The sequence below is a fragment of the Curcuma longa genome, chromosome 19 (assembly GCF_044706935.1).
Source record: "Curcuma longa cultivar G26 ecotype Majalengka, Jawa Barat chromosome 19, ITB_CL_G26_1.1, whole genome shotgun sequence".
NCBI lineage: Eukaryota > Viridiplantae > Streptophyta > Magnoliopsida > Zingiberales > Zingiberaceae > Curcuma > Curcuma longa.
In genome coordinates this window covers 3,318,378-3,343,255 of record NC_133879.1, presented here as the reverse complement: position 1 = coordinate 3,343,255, position 24,878 = coordinate 3,318,378, and the positions used below count along the sequence as shown (strand labels likewise).

At 37.7% G+C, this 24,878-nt stretch overlaps 3 protein-coding genes across 3 annotated transcripts; all 3 read left to right on the top strand.

The window, feature by feature from the left end:
• The first annotated feature begins 3,371 nt into the window (after positions 1-3,371).
• LOC141812533 (putative disease resistance protein RGA3) lies at positions 3,372-7,613 on the top strand. Its single transcript, XM_074700522.1, is given in 5 exon segments — positions 3,372-3,409; positions 3,489-5,031; positions 5,034-6,981; positions 6,984-7,095; positions 7,226-7,613. Coding segments are annotated over 3 exon segments (3,570 nt in total). The 5' UTR covers positions 3,372-3,409; positions 3,489-3,513; the 3' UTR covers positions 7,088-7,095; positions 7,226-7,613.
• Positions 7,614-7,993: 380 nt separating this feature from the next.
• LOC141812752 (putative disease resistance protein RGA1) lies at positions 7,994-11,562 on the top strand. Its single transcript, XM_074700748.1, has 2 exons — positions 7,994-9,098; positions 9,175-11,562. Exons 1-2 carry the CDS (start codon positions 8,124-8,126, stop codon positions 11,503-11,505), a joined length of 3,306 nt encoding a protein of 1,101 aa, XP_074556849.1. The 5' UTR covers positions 7,994-8,123; the 3' UTR covers positions 11,506-11,562.
• A 2,708-nt stretch (positions 11,563-14,270) lies between these two features.
• On the top strand, positions 14,271-20,473 carry LOC141812611 (5'-adenylylsulfate reductase-like 5). Its single transcript, XM_074700625.1, has 4 exons — positions 14,271-14,507; positions 19,056-19,237; positions 19,350-19,474; positions 19,803-20,473. Exons 1-4 carry the CDS (start codon positions 14,334-14,336, stop codon positions 20,228-20,230), a joined length of 909 nt encoding a protein of 302 aa, XP_074556726.1. The 5' UTR covers positions 14,271-14,333; the 3' UTR covers positions 20,231-20,473.
• Positions 20,474-24,878: the final 4,405 nt, after the last annotated feature.

Sequence of the window (24,878 nt, the reverse complement as noted above, 5' to 3'; positions counted from 1 at the left end):
TTAACAGGTAAATAATTGATTTATTTTTCTGTTCACACATGGGATTCATCTGGGAGTAATTAAAATGGGAAAAGATACTTCTAAAATTTTAATAGATATTCTGACTTACTCTGTTGGTTGATACCTGTCATTACATTGTTTGATCTATTATATTCATTACTGTTGATATGTCTTTCTGTTGATACTTAGCCTTTACCTATTGATGCTTAGTCTTTACATGTATACTTTATGATGATACCTTAAGAAATAACAAGATTTAATTTGATTTGACTTGATCGTTTAATCGGGAAGATACAAACTAAGAATGTAACACTGATGATAATTGATCAAAAATATACAACGTGAAATGAGATAAAAGAAAATGATAAACATTAAAAGGGTGTTAACTATGAGCCTAATTTTTATACCAGAGTTTTACCAGAGTACTAGACCGTACACCTGAGGAGTGGTGGCGTGATGTAGTCCTTGGTCCAGGGACCGTACACCTAAGCAGTGCCGGCTTTAGGCATAGGCCATTAAGGCCTATGCCTAGGGCCCCAAATTTAGAGGGGACCATTTTTTTATATATTAATTATATATATATATATATATATTAAGAGAATAAAAAATTATTACAATATTTTTATTGGATTTTGAAAAGATTTTGCATGATCATTGGATTTTGTAGAGATTTAGTTTGATTCCAATATATTTAATATTATTTAATTTTCAAAACTCTAATTTATTAGTTTCTTTATATTCCTCTCCTTCCTTATTAGCCTAACAACCTATTTTGCTCAACTTCAAACATTTTATTTATTTGATAGCTTGTTTTCATTTCTCAAAACATTTCCGAGATCATCACAAGGGTGCAAGGAGAGGAACGATCAGAATAAAAAGTCTTTATTACAGATTTTTTTTTTGATGATCTTAAGACCTAAAGGTATCACCTTCCTCATTTCCCTCTCAAATTAAATTTTTTTCCTAATGCATGGATAGCTTATAGAATATTACTTACCATACCTATTAGTGTAGCTTCAACAGAAAGAAGTTTTTCAAAATTAAAATTAATAAAGTCTTATTTACGTTCAACTATGTCTCAAGAAAGATTAAATAATTTAGCAATGTTATCAATTGAAAAAAATTTATTATTAAAACTTGAATATGAAAATTTAATTAATAATTTTGCATCTCAAAAAGCTAAAAAATTTAATTTTATATAAAAAATTTATTTTTAAAATTATTATTTTAATTTATTTTAAAAAAATTTTAAACCCACCAATGTCGGTCTCAAGTAGTCCGAATAAAAAAGGGTGAGAGAAAAATTTTAAAATAATAACAATTATTTTTAAAAAAATTTCGCCTAAGGCCTTTAGGAGGCTTGAGCCGCCCCTGCACCTAAGGAGTGGTGGCGTGATGTAGCACTCGGTCCGGGATCGTAGACTTGGATAGTGGTGGCGTAATGTAGCCCTCGGTCCCGAGCACTTGACCACCCACATATTATTGTGGTAGAGCAGAGATCGCGGTCAGTGTTTATCTTACCTTCCACCGGTGAGTGCTCTTTAGCCCGTACATTAGATAATGTATGCGACAATAAATTATGAGGAGGTTATATGTTGTTAACTTATATATAAGTTATTATTATTCTCTAATAATGTTGGCTCTTGAGTGATTATATAAAATGCTGACACTGATTTTAATCATGTTGAGATTATATTGATGATGATACATATATAACTTGATTAAATTGATCAAAATTGAGTTGAGATAATCTATAATTTGATTAAACAACAAAGATTGAGATAATTTATCCCAACTGATGATAATAAATAATCAAGTTGAGAAACGAAATTCATACATAAAAATGTGATCTGATTTCAAACAATGATAATTGACGATAATGATACGTAAATTGTGATCTGCTCTATTTTTTTGGCTTCTTAAATAATATTAAGTTCATGCACATCTTTTTTGAGTACCCACTTAGCGTTTGGCTAACTATCTACATTCTTTAGCTTCCAGTTTCGCAAGCAAAGATTCGGTACTACCCTGGTTCAACGAGTTTCTTTAGAGTTGCTCAGAGACCTTGACGTGCTGCGTTTCGGTTTGATATACTTTTTGGATATGCTGTCTAATGATTGTGTCTCTTTTATTTTATTAGTTCCTTTATTATAATGTCACTGAGTGAGGTACCTCTCAATATACAAGAATGAAATCTCCGGAGCATCCTATTGGAGATTAGAGTAAAATAAAATTTTGAAAAATATCACACAGTTATGTTATTAAGAAAAATAAATTTAAAATTTAAAATATCACACTATTATTTTATTAAGAAATGATATTATTAGTAACGAGATTATAGAATAAAATTTTATATTGTACTAAAAAAATGAAGGGGTAGAAATAATAAAACAACTTTTATTTTTTTTTAAAGTGTCAAAAATAAATATATGATCCGTCAATCCGATCCGAATCTATTTGAAAAATATCATATTAGAGTTGGAGATTTTCGGATTTGGATTGAGTTCGGATTGAAGGTTTTGGATTGAATTGAGTTCGAGTCGAGTTTCAATTGATCCGAGTTGACTCAAATTTAGGATTTAGAGATTTTTTTATTTAAATCAAATTTTATTTAAAAATTAAGATATTTTAGTAGAATGTTAGTATAACAATAATAAAATATTAAGATAAAAATAAAAAATTATCATGAAAAATAATAAAAAAATAATTTTTTAGATTATTCATATTATGTGGGTTCGAGTTTAGGATTCGTTGGATTGAGTACGAATTCGGATGGAGTTCAAATTAAAATTTTTTATAATATTTTTACTTCAAGATTAATCCAAATTAACACCCTTAATTTTTTTTATCATTCATCTTAATTTTTCTTTCCAAATTATTATTTTTTTAAAGTTTTGATCCAAATTTAGTTCATACTCCAAGCTACTTTATATATTATTTTTTTAAAAGAAAAAATTACGACAATAGTGTTCAAATAATTTTATCTAATATTAGAGTAATTTAATCGATATTAATATAATTTTAATCAGCATTCAAGCACTTCTAACTAAACACAGTAATTTTGACAAATAAATCTATAATATAATAGTTTTAATTAAAATTATTATAATAATATTAAAATAATTTTCATCAAATTGGGTCAACTTTCATCAATGTTAAATTAATGTTTAGGCAATTTGAACCCGTGTTTGAGATAGTTTTGACTAGTATTAGTAATAAATATTAGAATAATTTTAATTAATATTAAAATATTTTTTACAACTAAAATTATTAAAATAGTTTATTGACTTTAAAACTTTGCGTGTTTGACTAGTGTTTGGAATAAAAGAGAATATTTTTGGACTAAGAAGAATTACGATCAGACGCCCTGAAAAAAATCCAATTTGAGATCTTGCTTCTCGCCAAAAAGGTGAACTTCGTGAGAACTCTATCTCCTCGTTTAGATCTGTCTCTGCTAAAGATCTCTCGTTGTTCTTGTTTTTGAACAGGAAGCTCGTTCGCCCTCTCTAAGAGATGGATTTCATAGTTAAAGTCTTATGCTGGTTCGCTGACCATTTCTTCGGGAGCTTGGTTGAGAAGGCGGCCGCTGCTATCGCAGTCCCACAGGTCGGGGTGCAGCATGGAGTTCAAGATGCCATCGAGAATCTGAAGAGTTCTTCGGAAAAATCCAGACTAATCATCAACCAAGTTGAGAAGCTGCGGATCCAAGATGAGGCTGTCAAAGCGAGATTGAAGGAATTGTTGATGCAACTCAGAGACGCAGCTTATGATGCTGATGATTTGCTCGATGAGTTTGAATATCAAGCTCTGAAGGAGCAGGTGGAGCAACAAGAAAATGAGTCAACTAACTTCTCGTTGCCATCTTCTTCTATTGCTCTGCCTGCAACGAAAAAGCCAAGAATCTCAGTCTCTACTATCGTGGATAGCAGAGATAGAGTGCAAAAAATCAATGAAAGGATAGAAAGCATCACTGGTGATATAAGTCAACTCGTTCCTTTGTTTCCTTTGTCGGATTTAGAAAACCAACAACAACTGATTTCATCGACCAGCCGAACTACAAGCTCCGTTCTGGTTGAAACCGAAGTATTTGGACGAGATAAAGATTTAAAAAAACTCAAGGATTTGTTGTTGGACGCCTCAGATGGAGCAGGATCTAGCAACAGCAGCATCCCTGTGTTAGCTATTGTTGGTATCGGAGGGATCGGCAAGACCACTCTTGCTCAACAAGTATACAATGATGAAGCCGTTCAAGAACATTTTCAGCTAAAGATTTGGGTCTGTGTATCTGAAAATTTCTCTGTCGAGAGACTCACCAAAGAGATTCTAGAGTCTGCAACCCGAAACAAATGTGAGCTCACAAATTTAGATGCTTTGCATGTGTTGCTTACGGAGGAAATAACATCAAAGAAGTTTTTGCTTGTGCTTGATGATATGTGGAACGAGGATAGCCGCAAATGGGAGAAATTTTATGCACCGCTGAAAATGGGAGTGCAAGGCAGTAAGATCTTAGTAACAACTCGTTCTACTAAAATTGCAGGCGTGGTTGGTGCTCTGGATCCAATCCATCTCGATTGTTTGGAGGATGAGAGCTTCTGGGCATTCTTCAAGAAATGTGTGTTTGGCTCGCAAAACAATGGTGACCATCCACCTGAACTGGAAGCCATAGCCAAGACAATTGCCAAAAGGTTGAATGGTTTGCCACTTGCAGCAAAGACGGTAGGAGGATTATTGAAGGTTAACATGGAAAAGAGCCACTGGGAAACTATTATGAACAGTGAAATCTGGCAACTTCCGCAAAATGAGAGTGACGTTCTGCCGGTCCTCCAGTTGAGCTATCAATGCCTTCCTGCGCATCTCAAACGCTGCTTCGCCTTTTGCTCACTTTTTTGCAAAGATTATCGATTTGACAAAGAAGAGTTGGTAGGGATTTGGATAGCAGAAGGCTTTATTATTCCTCAAGGAAAAGAGAGGATGGAGGATGCAGGGAGCAACTACTTTGAAGATCTAGTTAGTAGATCTTTCTTTCAGAAATTAAGAACAAACTATTGATACTATATGTGATGCATGATCTGATACATGATCTTTCACAGTTGGTATCAGAAGGTGAATGCCGTCGGCTAGAGAATGGCAATACACAAGCGACCTCTAGCCTGCAGGTTCGTCATCTATCAGTGTGGCCTCCTGCGAGTATGACTGCTGATGATACTCTGGAAAGAAAGTTACTAGCGCTCTGTCCTAATAACAAATGGCGGAGCCTAATTTGGTATGGCTTTCTCTGGCATTTTACCAACACTCCGACTAAGAAGTTCCCATGGAGAAGTTTAACATACATTCGTGTGTTGATTTTGCGGAGCACTGGAATTGTTGAATTGCCTGAGGATGTTGGCGAACTTAGACACCTTCGCTATCTTGACATATCCTATAACCATGACATGGAAAGATTACCTGACTCATTATGTCGTCTTCACAATCTGCAGGTATTGAGACTGTATGGTTGTCCAATACAGAGTTTTCCACAAGGGATGTGCAAGCTTACCAACTTGAGATACATTTATTTTGAAGAGGCTATGTTAATATCGAAAATATACAGGATAGGGAGGCTAACTTCCCTTCAACAACTACACAGATTCGAGGTGCAGGATCATCCAGGACACAAACTTGAGGAACTAGGTGGTTTGACACAGATCCATGGAAAACTGCGAATCTCTAATCTCGAAAATGTTGGGAGTAAAGAAGAAGCAAATGCGGGTAAACTGCACAACAAAGTGTTTATTGATGAATTGTCGTTAGAATGGATGCCCAACCAGGATATCAGCTCGGAGAGCAATCAATTACTCATCTTGGAGGAGCTGCTTAAAGATCTGAAATGGCATCCCACTCTGAAAAAATTGAAAATTTGTGGGTACTCTTGGGCAGCATGGGACGAGAGTTACAGTTGGGCCGAGGACATAAAGTTGTTTCCATCCGTCTTGCATGAACTTTGGGTCTCCGATTGTCCCAAACTTAAGAGGTTGCCTCCCCTCCCTCCTTCCCTTGTAAAGTTAGAGCTACGCCAATCTGGGTTGATGAAACTTCCAAATATATGGGAAGAAATCGATGGAAGTGGCAATTGCAAGGTTGCAACTCTTAAAAGTTTGTATATAAATTGCCCAAATCTTACGAGTTTGGAAGATGGGTTGCTGTCGCAGAATCTTCCGTACCTTGAGACCATCATATTAGAGGATTGTGAAGAACTGATGGGGCTTTCCATGGAGAAGCTTAAGGTATTTGCCTCCCTTAAGGAACTGGCAATAGTGAATTGCCCCAAGCTCCGAACCATGACGCGTGACATGAATTACTTCCGCATGCTCTTTCAATCAGTCAAGAAATTAAACTTGTCTAACTGTGGGGATCTTGGCAAATTGTTGCCTCGTTGCCTGCTCAACCTCACCTCGCTCACTCATTTGGAAATAGCCGAATGTCCTCACCTACGTTCTCTTCCAAAGAAACCTCTGCTTCGCTTGAAGCAACTGGAAATTGTGAAAATCGATGGTTGTGATCAGCTGAGATCAATTGAAGGATTAGGAGTTCTGAAATCCCTCAAGAATTTGAGAATTTGTAAATGCCCCAATCTTTTGATAAATGGAAGAGACAAGCATGGGAAGGAGGAGGAGGAAGGGGGTTTGTTATCGCTACGTGAATTATGCATTGATAACACTGCGTTGCTTAAAGTTCCCCCCTTAAGAAAAGCACTGCCATCCATCCATAGACTCCAAATCCAAAGCTCAGTTGAGGAGGTGATGTTTGAGGGGGAGGAGCAGGAATTATTGCGGAGGCTCACTGTTCTTAGAAGCCTAATATTTTCTGGGTGCACGAAACTACAATCTCTACCAAAGGAGTTGTATACTCTTCCCTCACTTGAGCTTTTATTCATTTCAGATTGTCCAGAGATTGAGTCACTGCCGGAGACAGGGCTGCCCACCTCCCTCACTGATTTAAGATGTCTGGTGTAAATACGATGCTAGAGCAACAAATTCAGGAGAAGGTGGAGGAATTGAGAAGCTCCGGTCGATATCGTTATGTAAATCCATGGGCAGCAGCACTTTGATTCATACGGTTTGCACATCCCAACATCACTACTCACCTGCATGGCTACTTTTCCTTCTTTTTTTTTTCTTTTTTCTTTTGCTTTCTTTCTTTATCATCTCTCTTTTACAATAATATATTATTTTTTGAAATCTTACAGAGAATTTTGGGTGCCTGTTGAAATGGTGCCATGTGGCCACAAGATTTCTTAGCTGCTGGAGATGTCAACTGTTTTGGAATTTTAGGTCCAGGCTCTGTTGTGCTGCTAAGCTGAAAATGTTCAACACTGTCGTTTCTGAAGCCTTTGGATTCAAGGTTAGCAGCCAAGTTCTATTGCTCTGAGGTGCAGACCTGTCCTCTCTATTATAGAGTTAGTTCCGTCTCAACCCTGAAGGCTGGACAGGTTGCATCAAGGGAGCTGGGGGGTTTCCTTTTTCCTTTTTTGTTTGGCACGATCTCACTGTGCCAAATTTTAGTTTCCTTGACACACCATGGCTGAAGTGCAGCAATTTCTTCCTTTGGATCGATAGTATAAATGTTTTGCTGTAGTAGGTTGTTTTGTGGTCTCTGGCATGATTCTGTCTGTTCTGTGCCAACCAAAATTTGAGTCTGCAGTTGCTATTGATGTAGCTAGACTTTGCTGTATATGTTACCGCTGAATTGCTAATACATATTCTGGTGGAGATTCACCAGTTATCGTTTTCTGAAAAGCATGATTATGTAGCATTTTGTTGAGCCAGTCTTGGTGTTTAGTTTTAGGCAATGTTATATGGATGGATATTATAACTTAATTTTATTGTGGTAAAAAAATAAAGCTATAAATAAGGAACAAGTTGACTATTAATCCCTCTTGCCAATCAGGAACCAAATCTGCAAATGCTCACGACACATCCAATAGAACACGCCAAACTTCCAAAAAATAGTTTAAGGCTGCTACAGACAAAAATGGATACCACACCAAATCCTTCAAAAGTCAAAACTCCTTGTTGCTGCTGCCAGTTTCTCTCTGCTTGGGATCTCTCTAATCTCCGTTTGGGAGCTGAGGCATCAGCCATTCAATGACGATGATGTTCACGCTTTCAGATTTGGGGCGGCTCGGGGTGACTCTCATCGACAGCTTAGTTGAAAAGCTCCGGAGGGTTGAAGTCCATAGGTTACAAATGATGCCTGAAGTTGGAGTTGTACTCAGAGACATGGAGACTTGTGTGATCCAAATTCGGCACATCATCTGCGCCTCCGAGAATTCTTTCACGATTGCTACTCACCGATTGATGAAGCTTGAATTGGACGCATCAGTATTGCTAATGCAACTTAAGGACACGGTTTATGATTGTGAAGATTTTGTGGAACAAATCGAGCACGATGTTCTGCATCATGGAGTGGATCAGCATCAATACGAGGCAAGTAGCCAATCATCATCCTCTTTCAATTCCTCTATAGCAAAAACGACAAGTGCCCCTTCTCCTGTTATACTTCTCGCTTTGGTTAAAGTTGGGGATGGCTGTATTTATAAACTGAGGAACATTTATTTAAGGTTGGGCAGAATTGCAACTGCAATTGCAAAGTTCATCCAAGTTACGAATTCAGTAGATGCAGATGACAGACAGAAAATACATACTGCAGATTCCATAGGCACTAATGCAACTTCCTTCTTGGTCGATGGTAAAGTGTATGGACGAGACGAAGAGTTCAATACACTCAGACAACTGTTGTTCAAACCTTCTGTTGGTTGGGGATCCAGCAACGGAAGCCTGTCTGTCATAACTATTTGCGGGGCTGGAGGAGTCGGAAAGACAACTCTTGCTCAGCGACTATACAACGATACAATCATAACGGAATATTTTCAGCTGAAGATCTGGGTCCATGTATCAGAAAACTTCAGTGTGGAAAGTCTCACCAAAGATATATTGCAGTCTTCAAATATCGACACTCCTGATCGTATGAATTTGGATATGCTTCTAGTTGTGGTTAAGAAGAAGATAGCATCAAAAAGATTTTTGCTTGTGCTTGATGACTATTTTGAGCACATAAACGTATGGGACACGCTTTGGGCATCACTAAGTTCTGGAGTGCCTGGCAGCAAGATTCTCCTGACAAGTCGATCTCTAGAGTTCTAAATTTATGGCTTCCAATGAATGTGCATTCCACCTAGATAGTATGGATGAAGAAGAGTTCTGGAATTTTTTCAAATTTTGTGCCTTTGGCTCTCAAAGCTCTCAAGAACATCCACCACTAATTGACATCGCAAAGAAGATGGTTAGCAGGCTGAATGGTTTGCCACTTGAAGCAAGGATGCTTGGAGGTTTGTTGAACACCGATATGGATGCGAACCACTGGAGCACTATAATGAATAGTGAAATATGGCAGATACCTGAGTATCGACCACTCCCAGTTTTACAAATTAGCTATCGTTATCTTCCTGCAACTCTTAAGCAGTGTTTTGCATTTTGTTCCTTGTTCCCTAAAGATTACTGGCATACCGAGGAAAAGTTAATCAGAATTTGGAATGCAGAAGGATTCATTGTACCTCAAGTAAATAGAAGGATGGAGGATGTAGGGAAAAGCTATTTTCAAGAGTTAGTTAATAGGTCTTTCTTTCAAAGACTACCACACAAATCTCATAAGGCAGCACAAAAAAAATTTTATGTGATACATGACCTCGTACATGATCTTGCACAACAGGTCTCGATAAGAGAGAGTTGCAGGCTATCTCTAGAGGTTCCCTACTTACAAGATGTCTGTCAAACACATCGTCATCTATCAGTATTTGGGGAGTTTGCTAAGCCAGAAAGGTTAATGGACAGTGTTGTCAATGAAAGATTGAGAACCTTGATTTTTTCAAGGATGAAAGAACCATGGTTTGGGACAAGATTATCGGCCAATCAGCTGTTTAACAGACTAAAATGTATCCGTGTGTTGATTTTGCACGACTGTGGAATGATTGAGTTGCCTCGGACCATCAGTCACTTAATACACCTCCGGTATCTTGACATATCTGACAACTTTGGCATTCAGCAACTTCCAGAGTCACTAAGTTATCTTCACAATTTGCAGTACTTCGACCTAAGCAACTGTCAAGTGCAGACTTTCCCAGCAGGTATCACTAATTTAATCAACCTGAGGCAACTCATTTTAGAAGATGTGATTATTTCTAAGATAAACAACATTGGGAAGTTAATCAATCTTCAAACATTGCCTACATTCAAAGTGTTGAAGCGTGATGGGCACAATCTCACAGAATTAAGCTCTTTGACACAGCTTCATGGAAGATTGCGAATTCTCAATCTTGAAAATGTTGAGGATAAAATGGAAGCTAGTGCAGCTAAACTATACGACAAAGTGCATCTTCATGAATTGGTGTTAGCTTGGACATCAAACCAGAATTCCAGCTTGGATGACACTGTGTTGCATGCCTCGGAACAGATACTTGAAGAACTGCAACCACATTCCAAACTCAGAAGTTTGACAATTAGAGGATACAGTGGTGCCAAAACTCCCAGTTGGTTACATACAGAAACGTTGGCCAGCTTGGAAACTCTTAGATTGGAGAATTGTGGAAGATGGGAGGATGCTTCATTTATTAGACAAATGTTGCATCTCAGATCCCTTTACTTGAAGGGGATTCCTGCAATGAAACAAACAACTCAAGAATTATTTGGTCCTCCTATAGAGAACAAGTTCTTCCAAGGGCTAAAAGAGCTGGTTTTGGAGGGCATGGACTTACTGGAGGAGCTCTCAAGTCTTGGAAATCTTCCATGTCTTAAGATTCTACACATAACAGGAATGCCTGCAATGAAAATTCTAGGCCTAGAATTCTATGGATTCACAGATCAGGGCAACCATTTCCCTTGTTTGGAAGAGCTCAAGTTCAATAACATGTCAGAATGGGAAGAGTGGTCTTGGACCAAAGACAGCGAGTTGTTTCCTTGCTTGCATGTTCTTAAGATTGAAGATTGCCCCAAGCTCAGGAGGTTGCCCCCACTCCCTCCTTCCCTTACAACACTAGAATTATGGCAAGGTGGACTATCTGAACTTCCAGGACTGTGGAATAAAATTAATGGAAGTAGCAGCAATATGACTGCATCTCTGTCAAAGTTGTATGTATCTGAATGTCCAAATCTGAGAATGCTGGAACAAGGGCTGCTATTTCACGACCTACCAAACATTGAATCCATTGAGATACATGAATGTCAGGAACTGCTGTGGCTCCCAGTGAAAAGGTTTAAAGAATTCACCTCCCTAAAGAATTTGTCAATAAAGAATTGCCCCATGCTTATGAGCTCCACAGAATACAAGAGCGACGAACTTCTCCTGCCACCGTCAATTCGGAAATTAACACTGCTAGACTGTGGAAGTCTCAGCGAAACTCTGCCACACTGCTTGCGCAATCTCCCTTCAATTTCTGATTTGGAAATCGGCCATCCTCCGAGCCAAGGATGATGTCTTCCAAACCTTTGCAAAGGTACTTCTCATCGACAATGTACTGTAAGATGAACTTGCTAGACGTGCCCTTCTGCATTAGTTTAGGTCATGCTTTCAGAAATTGTGTTTGTTCTCATTTATGATTTCAATATCATTCACCACGCAGATCATACCTTGTCATCTGCTAAATTTTGCTTTGTGATCTGTTTCTATAGTCTACCTGTTAGATTAGATGAAATCCATATATATCTTTAAAACGATATGAGATTATCCACTTTGTACTCACGCCATCATAGTTTTGTTTTTGGATTTTATCCAAAAAATCTCATACCAATATAACCCTAAGATCTTTTTGATGTATTTTTAACGTGGGACTTTGATTGTATCTCAACATTTTACTCCCCAAACAAAGGACCACTGGGAGCCCTTCTTTAATGGTCCAAATGGACCCCTTACTGGTTTAGATCCTAATGGATCTGCCCCTTAACAGTCCCGACAGACCTTTTACTGGTCCGGATCTTAACGGACTCTTTACTATGAGTTCCCAATCATTCCTTTGTGACCACATAGACCTGCTCTAATATCATTGTTAAAACAGATGAAATTCATATATATCTTTAAAATATTATGATATTATTCATTTTGGATCCACGCTCTCATGGTTTTATTTTTGAACTTTACTCAAAAAGTCTCATATCAATATAAATATCTTTATCTTATAACTTCAAAAAATTTTTGACTTCAAAAAATTTTCCATATATTTTCAATGTGAACAACTTCTTGATTGGACTATTTTTCATATATTTTCAATGTGAACAACTTCTTGATTGGACTATCAGTATCAATAAATCCCAAGTTCATTTCTAGAAAAATCATCTCTGCATCAATGATAAAAAAACAAAACAGGTGAATGCTTTAGAAGTTTTGCTAGAGTTTACCTTTAGTTTCTGAATTCTAGCTCTAATCAAGAAAGACCCGGCAATTTCTAATTTCTCTTTAAGAACGCGTACCTATGCCCTTGGTCAAGTCACGTTCAAGTGCGAGGAAGCATCATTCTCATGGGGCGGTGCCGTGGTCATACACCGCTATTTAACTGAATATTGTTGACCTCTTCCACAACACGAGAAGAATCATTCCACTAAGATTTTATGATTATCTTTATTTATGTTTTAATTCAATTCATTGCATTTGTTCTGGATCAATCATAAATTTATGAATCTTCAACCTTCAAAATTAATCATGCATACAAAATTTAAATACTTGAATTCAATGGCGTAGTCAAATTTTTTAATTAGAGAGGACGAGTTCAAATAAATTTTTTTAAAAGTCACAAATTTTATATTTTACTTTACAACTATACATAATAATTTTTAAAAATTATATTTCATAATTATAATATATCAACCATTCCAAAATTGAATTATCCAACTCTATAAATTTTAAAATACTTTAAAAATATAAATTAAAATTTTTAAAAATGTTAAATATTAGTGTAAATTGATTTTTAAAAATTATATTTCATAATTATAATATATCTACCCTTTCAAAATCGAATTATCCAACTCTAAAAATTTTAAAATACTTTTAAAATATAAATTAAAAATTTTAAAAATTTTAAATATTAGTGTAAATTGATTTTTACAATTTAAAAGTCTAAATTTTAAATTTAAAGAGTTGAAAACAAATTTAAATTCAAAAATTTCAACCTTAACTCATGATTCTAATTGAAATAACAATCCATCCATCCCAAAATTATTTTCTTCAACACCTGTTCAAGAATATAATATAATTCAATTAATCACTAAAAGCTCAAAAATTTTAAACCCTAAATGTCTAAAACTAGAACCAATAATTAAAAAGTGAAGTGATGTTCCACTTCTACTTGTTGCATATCACACGTCCCTGGGGCAATGGTCGGAGAAAAAAAAACACTCGCCGTCCCCAGCTACGGCGTATTTGTAGGAATTTTCCTCCAAATGAGGAACGCAATCAAAAGATGATGGGCATGAAATGCTTCTCGATTTACCCTGGTGGTCGGTGGTAAATATATGTTGCTAAGAGATTCGAGCCGAACCCCCAGAGATGTGGCTACTGGGATTATCATTTTTTGTTGCATATCACACCCTTCGAAATCACATTTTAGATATTAAAATCAAGACTAAACTTTCTCAAACCATAATTGTTGACAATAAGAATTTATGACTACAACAAGAAATGAGTTGTACAACTCTAACAAAATAAGAGGACTGACGAACTCGTTCTAAGTCAATGATATTTTCTCATAAAATTGTAATAATTGATAGCTTAGGTTGAGATTTTTTTAAATACATGATTAATTTTAATTTTTCGATGACGAATCTTCAATCAATCAGTCCAAGTGCCAAAAAGAGTTTGAGACTATTTTTAATGAAGAAAATGGAGAGTGAGATGAATATGAATTAGATATATTTTAATTTTAATTAGTATTAATTTTTTAGAATATATATTATATATATTTTTAAATCTTATGGGGTGACTGCCTCCTTCGTCCAAAAGAGAAAATGTTTATTTCAAAAAAGGTCTTTTGCATTTTATTATATTATATTTATCATTAAAAAAATTGTTCAAAAATATCTCTCATCAAATCACTCGGAATTTTGTAAGAGATCCCTTTTTTTTCTCTACACAATTTATCGGATTCGGATTTACAGTCTCAGGCGGATCCAATGTGTTACCAACCTGTTAGAAGTTACGATTTAAGAAGCGAAACCCAATCCAAATGAGAAGACGCGCAATTTAATAAAGGCTGGAAAGAGAGAGGTCGAAATCTCGCTTGCTCTCTTGCTTTCTTGCTCCCTTCCTTCGCTATGGTTGAATCCTACTGCCATCTCCTCGCTCTCCTCCTCCTCGTCTCCCCTGCCGCCTGCCTCGCACGCCTCCGATCCGCCGTGCAGCCGCTGTGTCCTCGATCGGAGCACGCCTTCCTCAGTCACCACGGATCTCAATGCCCTTCTTCAGTCGACCTGTCTCCGCCTGTGGAGGTACGCCGTCGCATGTTGCTTACTTCCTTGTACTTTCCGTTTTGCGTATTGCTGTCCAAGGTGGAAGCGGAAGTAGGTGGCGAGATTATTTACGGTTTGATTTTTCTCGGATTGTTAGGTCTCTAGAAGGATTCCTTATGACCATTTACCGGTTTCTTAAAATTTTAGTTACGTGTGTGGGTTTTGTACTGAAATCTGACAACTAGGCTTATTGTTTTGATTTTTTTTGCAGGAAGGACATGCCTTTTCATTATTATGTCTTTGATTTCCGTTTAAGCTTGATTAGGTAGGTTACATGCTGCCGATTAAGTGTAGAAAGGGCAAACTTTGATGCCTTTCATGAGTTTGAGACAGTTGTTTCGATGAGCACTGCATGATAAACTGCTTTTGATTTAATTCCTACTCTATAAGCAGAAAGGTGAAGAATGATAAGTATGTGTTTTATTTAGATACAAAGTGGGTTGCTGACCTCTTTTAGTTGTTTCGCAGATTTCTTTCCACCCCTCCCTTTTTTTCCTAATCTAATCTCATGCTTTAATTTCTCTTAAGCATGGCACTTGGTAGCTATCTGTTGATTGATCTCTTATACTTCTTGGGGTGTGTGGTGTGCTTCACCCACCCTAAGCTGAATCATCTGCGTGCCTTTGGGATAAAATCAATGAGACTTTTTTTTTTTGACATTTGGCTTCTTGTGGCGTTCACTTTGGACTTTTGCTACTATCTAGGTTAAGGCGTGCTATTGAAGGGAGCAATTTTTAATGTCCATTTTCCAACAATGGACAACCAGATAGTAGTTTAAGATATCTCCTGTCTATGCTGGTTTCTTTGTGGGTTAACAGGATAAAATTTATTATATTTAACTTTCTCGTTATTATGGACTAAAGTCCCACTATGTCAGCTGAAAGGGAAAAGTTGGATATTAGTGGACAAACTGGACGTGTCATTATTATTCTTAGCAAATACTCATTGTGTGGGCCTTTAGTGTTTAGATTAAAGTTAAAATTGTAAAAAAAAAATGTATTAGTGTAATATATACGTACAGTTGATGGTTTGATTCGTGATATTGCCTCAAAAACTGCTGTTTTAGAGAATCAGATATATATGGGCTGAATCTATGGAACCCTTTGACATTGTAATCATTATTGATTTGCAAAAGGAAATTATAAGCACAGATCTTAGCAACAGATTTAAAATTGCACCTGCTTACCAGTAACAAGGATCTTCTGACCATCACAAACTATCAATAGTGTTATACTAGGCATAGAGAATTCTAATTGGAGATATGAAAGAAGTTAATAGAGATTGGACTAAAAGGATTATAGCTTAGAAATAAGAGAGCAAAAGGAAAAATTTTCAATGCCTAGTAATTCAGAACAAGCCTTTTATCTCAACAACGATAGTTGGAAATTTGAGAGAATAAGGGAGTTGGAGGACTACATGACTTACGAAATTATTTAAGCCAATATTGAAAACATAATAGAGGGTAAGTATTCTAGTCCTCTGTGTAAAAACAAAGAAGACTTCTAAAATTGTACGGATTATAAAGACATTAAATTAATGAGTTATATCATGGAACTTTTGAAACAAGTAATGGAAAAAAGATCAAGGAAGGAGTCCAAGGTGACTGAAGATCAATTTAGATTTATGCCTAAAAGTCGACGATTGAAACTATATATCTTCTCAGTATAGGAAAAGAAGCAAGACTTACACATAATATTCATTGACTTAGAAAAAGAGTCCTAAAAGATATTATGTGGAGAATCCTAGAAAAGAAAGGTCCTAACATAGTATATATTGAAACAATTAAGAATATATTTGAGGATATAATGACAAGAGTGACAACTCCAAGTGGATTAACTGAAACGTTTCTTATAAAGATAGTATTACATATAGGATCAACTTTAAGATTAAATTTTTTTATACTAATTAGGGATGAACTCACTAGACACATCCAAGGTGTTGGTGCAATCGACGTCTAGGGTTTTGATGTTTGTTTGACAATATGTTAAATGAGAGGTTGGTCAAGGTTGACCAAGTTGGTGAGAGAATGCAAGCAAGTTAAGTTTGACTGGATGCTTGGAAACGAGTTGGTGAGAAGTCCAAGCAGATCAATGTTGACCAAATGCTTAACAATCTTGGAGGAATGAACTATAAACAAAAGGAAAAATTCTAAGGGTGCGAACCTTAAATAATGGGAATTTTGGAGCAGTGAACTCCAAGAAGGAAGAAAATCCTAAAGGAGTGAACCTTAGGTAGTGAGAAGTTTTAAAAGAGTGAGCTCTAAGTAAGACGGAAAATTCTAAGGAAGTGAACTTTAGGTAGTCAGAAATCTTGGAAGAGTGAACTCCAAGGAAAAGAAAAATCCGAAGCAAGTGAATCTTAAGTAATGAGAAATCTTGGAGTGAACTCCAAGCAACTGTGGCCGAAATAAAATGTCTGGTTGACCACGTGAAGCAAGTGAATCTTAAGTAATGAGAAATTTTGGAGTAAACTCCAAGCAACTATGGCCGAAATAAAATGTCTGATCGACCACACATGGTCGACCAGACTAGCGTATTTAGTCGACCAAAGTATAATATTGCTAGCGCTGTTTTACTTTACTATTATTGTTATTGTACTAATTTGGTATTGCAAGAAAGTCTTAGTGGATCAGGTCGGTCGGATACTAAGCAGAAGAAGTCCAAACAAGTCAGGTAGATCAGATGTTTGGCAGGTAAGCTCAAGTAAGCTCCAAGAGTGAAGTGGAAAGGACGAGTCCTTTTTATGGGGGCAGACTGAAGCAACGATCCGACTAAGCGTTCGACTTAGATTTCAAAGTCGAGATTAAATGTTTGGATGACTGTCAAATGATATTATATTATGTATGAGCTAACTCGATTTTGTAAGAATCTGGACGATCAGAGAGATTCCAGGCAACTAGACGTCTAGGCGACCGGATCGTTTCCAAGTGCTCGGAGAGCAGTTTTGGCAAGTCGGAAAGAATAAAGTTGCGCTAGGGGCGCCCAAAAGAAAACCCAGGTAATCTGATGTCCAGCCTGTAAGTGAATGCAGGTGACCGGAAGAACTGATTTTCCAAATTAGCAAGCAGAATTTTCAAATCGATGCGCTGAAGTGGAGTCACCTAGAAGGTTGTTCAAGTGACCGGAGTGGGCCTGTAAAAGTAGGCTCGAGTTTCAATGCTGATCATCAATCTCAAACTTTCAAATCCTCATTCTCTATGCTAAATTCGTTGTCCGAGCAAGTCGTGGAAGTCGCCGACAATTCACATCAACTCTTATCTTGTGTCGTTGGTATTATTTATTTATTGTATTTCTTTTATTAGGAGATTTGCATGGTTGTTACAATCTCCTATATCTTATAAACGCATCTTTCTTTCCGAAAGTTTTTCAGAAGAAGGCTTTTAATGATTTGCCCACCGAGGTAGTCCAATGCAGGATTACAGGCCTTGGAGTATCAATCCAGCAAGGATTGTGAATCAAGTAAAAATCTCGTGTGTCATTCTTATTTTTTCGCTGCAATCTCTGATTTTGAAAGGTTTTTAAAATAAAAGAGAAAAGATTTTAAATACGAGATTCATCCCCCCTCTCATCTTTTTTGATCCTACACAAGGTATGTTATTATGGTGCATGTTATTTATAAATAAACATTATTTTGATCAATGAAATACATAAAAGAGTAAATGTTAAGCTCGAATTTTGATAGGAAACATCAAAACTAAAAGATTTTAGGCTTAGTTGAGTAAAGACAGAATATATAAAATTTAAGTTTAGTAGTAGTAGTAGATATAGTAAGACAATTATTAAGATAGGAGATAACAACTGAGAACTTTAAGTATTTAGGATCATTTTTGTAAAAGGATGAAGTGATTGATATTGATGTTTTACATAGGATTCAAGCATAATTATTGAAATGGAGAAGGGCATTTAAGAGTTCTTTGTGATCGTAAAATACCTCTAAAGTTTAAAGAGAAGTTTTACAAAATAACGATTAAACCTACTATGTTATATGGAGCTAAATATTAGAATATGTATTGAGCACATGAGCAGTAGAGGATGTTAAAGTGGATATGCGGACATACGAGGATTAAGAGGATAAAAAATGAAAATATTAGAGAGAAAATGAGATTACACATATTAAAGAAAAACTCCGAGAGATGTATTTAAAATGGTATGGATATATGTTTAGGCGACCAATAAACGTGTTAGTAAAGCGATGTGATATCATGACAAATATACATATTAATCAAGAAAGAAAGAGACTAAAGAAGATTTGGTTAGCAACTATAAAATAACATTTAAATATAGACGAGGATATAGTAGGGGATCAAATCCAATGATATAGAAGGATTCATATAGTCAACCCCACACGATGGGATAAAAACTCGGTTGTTATTGTATTTGCAATTTGCGTCTCCCTGCCTTCTTTTTTTTTCTGACTTGAACATGCAGTAGTAGTGTTGTCTCATATTTATGCTTTCCCTTGCCATCTCTTCATTTGTTTTGGTTGTGAGCTACAAGTTTTGTCTAATTTGTATGATCATTTTTGAAGGTGAGTGGAGAGATACTCGAGAAAGTACTTGGCTCTGACAAGATAAGTACTTATTTTTCTGTTCTCTTCTATGCATCATGGTGCCCATTCTCACGCAGCAGTCGACCTACTTTTGATGCTCTTAGTTCCATGTTTCCTCAAATAAAACACTTCTTAGTGGAAGAATCATCAGTCATGCCCAGGTATGCTGCAGCAAGTTTACTAGTTGGTTTGCTCTAATCTTCATCAAATTGCCCATGTATTCTTTATGAAACTTGACATTTCATCTGTTAACTTTTTTTTGTTGCTGCTCAGTCTCCTCTCAAGATATGGCATTCACAGTTTTCCAGCTATAATTTTGATCAATGGGACAGCAAGGCTTCACTATCATGGGTCAAAGGATCTCACTTCCCTGGTCTATTTCTACAAGAAAAGTACAGGTACATTAGCTTCAGTTACATTTCTTTTCTCTGCAGAACTTCTGATTTGCACTATCCATATCATCCGTCAATGCTCATGACAACTTCTTCAACTCAACCTTTTGGTGTTAGGCTAAGCATGGCCTCTTGCAAACATAGCATGACTTACCTTGACTATATAATTGGTTTGGCTGTATAATATCAGTTCAAGCGCCATAATTTCAACTTTATAAACTAAAACTTCATTATTTTGTCTTTACATTTTCTCTGGTTCATTTAATTTTAATTTCCACATGTAAACTATTTATCTTAAACATGTAGTAAACATATCTTCCCTATTTTTATACAGGTTTTGACCCAGTCATACATCTGGAGATAGACCAGGCTGGTTCTGGAAATGTTGGGACCCAAACACTCTCGGTTGAATCTGCAAAGGAATTGATAACAAAGGAACCTTACTTCGCATTTAGTGTTCTTTTCATCTTTCTGAGGATGATCATATGCTTCATCCCTGCAATATACTCCCGTGTGAAAGCCTTTTGGGTCTCGCATGCCTGGCATCTGAACTTGATGTTTCTTTGCGAATTGAGCCATTTGTCGGAGCAGGTGCTGCATTTGGTCGATGTCAAAAAGTTATGGAGCAATCTTAGCGTTTGCAATCGGACTAGGAACCTCCGGAAAGGTGCGAATAATGCACGGGTCTGGGCTTCTTCTCTTGCTTCAGTCTCCCTAGGTGAGTCGTCTACTTCGAAACTACATCTTACTGACCCACAATAATCTCTTTTGACTCTGTGGTAATGTTCCCCATACTTTTATAGAGAGAGCTATGATAGATAGGGATGTGGGAGGCATATGAGAAGCAAAATCTCATGTCATTCTTTTTTTTTTTGGATATGTTATCATATCTATACTGTATCCAGTTTACTCTCTCTGTATTTTAACAAAATGCAATCTGTAGCTTTTCTGAGTTGTATCTTCTTGCTTTGTTTTTCGCTGCTCTGCTGGGTATTGTTTATGGATTTTGGCAAATTATTGTAATCTTAAATTGGAAGTTCATGCATCGCATTTCTCCGGTTACCCTGCTTTCACCTGCATCTGTGTTTACAAGTACAAATTAAAGCGGATTCTGGGTAATTGAACTTGCTTCGATGGGTCTTTTGAAGTCGAGAACCATGTTTGTAAAATTGTGATCCTGATCCGGAACACCGAATCAATCTTGGATGGTGTATGAACCACTAGGAGATGTCCTTATAGTAGTAGTAGTTCCCTAACTAAAACCTAAGGGGAGCCCTTACTATATATTGCGGTTATAAACTTATACAAGGGGAGTTCAACTGTCTCCCTCAACTCTAGGTCATCACCGAAGAGAGCCATAGGATTCAAACTGATATTCAAGTCAAGTGGAGAATTTATTATAGTATGGCAGTGGGTTCCCTTTCGATTGAATGAACTTACTTAGATTGGAGCCTATCGTTATAAATAAGTAAGTGCAGCAACAGAATTTACCTTTATATTAGGCTATAATAAATTCCCCTTACCATGAACTCTTACCCTTAACTGACTTTAGATTTAGAGCAAATTCTTCCCTTGGATAAAGCGTTTTCACATGAGCAAGAGCCCTTGCACTTAATAAGAGAGACCGGACGTGGGGGTAAGCAAAGTTTATTCGGTTATTGAAAACAAACTATCAATATTCGGAATTTCTATTTATTTTAGGTGGGTTTTAGCTTAGGTTCGGTTGGCTTTCAAGTACTAGATTAACTACTTTGCAGGCCCTACAAATATAGTCAATTCTTGCAGCAAATTACTGGTATTACGAACTTAATAATAGTAGGGGTGTACCATTGACATAATTACTTACTAGGTTTTTGGGCCTAACTATATATACTATACATCTTTCACTCTTTCCTAACATCTCAAGGTCGGAATGAAAGAGTATAACGACGGGTCCGGGCACGGGATCCAACTGCAACAACAGACTCGGGCTCTATCGGGAAACATTCAGCAGTTAGTCGTAAATAGCCAAAGGGGCTATTGTAGACTAATCCGGGAGCAAATCAAATATATAGCTATAATTTGTTGCATGTGTTAAGCATATAGCTTTTTTGATTCAAGAAGATAAATAGCCCCAAAGGCGTAGACTAACTGTATATAATATAAGATAAGTACCTCTGCTACGCAGAGGCATATAAATAGCCAAAGGGGCTATTTACGACTAAACGCCTCTAGATTTTAGGCCCCTGTATATATATATTTCTCTGTAGCGACCATTTATTCCAGTTAGGATTGTTCAAAGCTGCCGGATTGCCGACTCGGGCGGGTCTAGCACTACGTGCAGAGTGACCCATAGTGCCCAGCCTTATTGGGTCCCGCTCATATTAGATCCTGACTGTCTTTAATGATACTAAAGGGAAAGAAATTTGAATTTGCAAAATTTCAATGAGTCTGATTCTATTCTTTATACCACTCAGATTCAGATTCAGTGAATTTCACTATTAATTCGGATTAGTCGTAAATAGCCCCTTTGGCTATTTATATGCCTCAAGGAGATAAATAGCCCCGAGAAGATAAATAGCCCCAAAGGCGTAGACTAATCTGCCTTACTATAATATAAAGACCTCAGCTATGCTGAGTAGAAGAAATAGCCTTTGGGGCTATTTACGACTAAGTAGAATAAACCATCTTACTAAAATAGAAAGACCTCTGCTATGCCTCTTTGTGAGTCGAAAATAGACCCAAAGGCTATTTATATGCCCCAAAAATATAGTAAGTTGTGGCAGAGGTACTTATCTTATATTATATACAGTTAGTCTACTTAGTCGTAAATAGCCCCAAAGGCTATTTATATGCCTCTGCGTAGCCGAGGTACAACTCTTATATTATATACAGTTAGTCTACGCCAAAGGGGCTATTTATCTTCTTGGGGCTATTTATCTCCTTAGCCAAAGGGTCTATTTTCGACTCAAAGAGGCGTAGCAGAGGTACAACTCTTATATTATATACAGTTAGTCTACTTAGTCGTAAATAGCCCCAAAGGCTATTTATATGCCTCTGCGTAGCCGAGGTACTTATCTTATATTATATACAGGCTGATTAGTCTACTTAGTCGTAAATAGCCCCAAAGGCTATTTATATGCCTCTGCGTAGCCGAGGTACAACTCTTATATTATATACAGTTAGTCTACGCCTTTGGGGCTATTTATCTTCTTGGGGCCTAAAATAAATATAAATTCCGCTTACTCTGTGATTGGATCACCATTGTCACTTAAGCACCACGGTGTCTCCTTCTTTCCGACTCTCTGCCATCTACTCTTCCCGACTCATAGAATACTGAACTACCGCTCCGTGGGCTTCCTTCAATAGATTCGTGTCAATCAAACCTCTCTTCAAACCATTCCCTTTTACTGTATGTAGATCAGTGCCATACCACTAGCAACTCAATTACCAAGTTAGATACTAGAGCAAGAGCGGAGACGTCAAATTCACTATTAGGAGTCCCCCAAGACCAGGAGGGCATCCCCTGACTCATGGTAAGGCATATCTGAGCACTAAGATTCGACCCTCAGCCCTTCCCACACTGGTTGACATATCGGAGTTGCCTAACTCTACCCCTTACATAGCTCTATACTATAGAATAAGCTTCTCACACAAGTGTCGCTCACTGCCCAATCACCATCCAATTAGATGAGTATCGCATAGCTGTCCACACTACCCTGATTAGTCGTCCCACCAATTCTTACATGTGAGAACTCCTTCTCCTCGCAGATCAGGACAGTAAGGAAGCTGATGAGCTCCGAGTCATCTAAAGGAGTCCGGGAGGTGCATTGCTAGGGCATCGCAGGTCCGCCCAAGAGAAAGAGGGACGGCATTCTATAGCACTGCCTAATGGGCATAGGTCCTTGCACTATCTTGCCTCTAGTCCTGGACTCTAGGAACTGGGCAAGTTCCCTCTTGTGGAGTGCTTCCAATCATCTTTCTAGCGCTGCACTGCATATCTTAAGAAAGAAGTGCGCAGCTGTCAGGTAGGTGGACGGAAGGCTATTCGGCGTCTGCTTCGTCTGGCTATGGAGTCTGAGCTATCTTATAGATAGCTTCCTTCCGGAAGAGGTGCGAACGGGCGACACAACAACTACGTGCGCAGAGCAGTTTAGCCGACGCAGAACGGTGACCATTTTCTTATATCAATTATATGAGCGAGAACTGACCCGTTCCGCACCTCCTTTGAGTCGGCTTTCCTTTCTTCGCTCCTCGGTCCCCTAACAGAGAGCATCCCGTCTGAATTCGCTTGAGCACTCTTTGGTTCTCGCATAGGTTCGCGTCACTGTGGACCTTTGTTCGCTCCGGACCCCATCCCATGATCGACCGAACGGAAGTCCCCCCTCCTTGAATAGAACGGTAGATCTCTCCATTATGTATGATGAATCATCCGTTCGCTACTCTTATCTTCCTATCTCTTCTTACTTGGGAACTCAACAGCTATCTAACTCAATGACCAGGGCACCAGCACTCTATACCAGATGGATCTGAATTCGCCCAGCCATTGCCTCCCAGGTTCTCTTTGCCGGGCCGCTTCGACCGGTGAGCACTTCGACGGGGCCACGTAAGACGGGTCAGTTCTCGCTCCTCTACTTGACCACTCCAAAGAACACACAGAGCTATTCCGCAGGTCCACGTACAGAAGACTCCTGCCCCTATAGCCAGATCATAGAATTTCCATCATTGAAAGAAGTTCACAAGGCTCACTCCACCTATTGATAGAGCCTAGCCAGATCTTTAGCCGGATCCCATAGCTATTAGCCAGATCAAGAACCATAGCCCGCACGAGAACCAGCCCAAGAGAGGTGTTCCGAGACTAGGACCAAGAGAGCTAATCTTCCCTTCAATTTATATTATAGTAAGGGGCCCGGATCGAATAGTAGAGCTCCTTTCTCCAATTTATTATAGTATGGCACTTCGGACTCTAGCCGCCCATTCATCGACTTACGAGACTGAGCGCTCTAGCTTCTCCGCTACCTTCGATCTTTCATCCCATTCAGAGTGAAGCATAGAATAGACCGAGAAGGCGCCACTCTGACTAGTTATTTCATGCGAGACTAGAAGACTGAGGCACTCTCCGAGAACTTGAATCTCTTCCCGCCTCCTTGCACGATATCATCTGAGAATTCCAGCTAAGCGACCTCATTGGCCTTCCCACTTGCAGTTAGCCGCCTCTCGTTCTGGTCTCCTTCCTTTACTTGTAAAAGGACTCTGGTCTCTGGAAGAAATTGAAATGATTACTTTGTTCTTCTCCTTTCCTTTACTTGATGCATGGGGAGCTTTCTTTTTCTTGCTTTCCAATCCAATGGGAGTGGTGATCGCTTGCTTTTTCTTGCTTTCCAATTCCTATTGTCTAGTGGATGATTGTTCGAATTTTATCTTGCTGGAT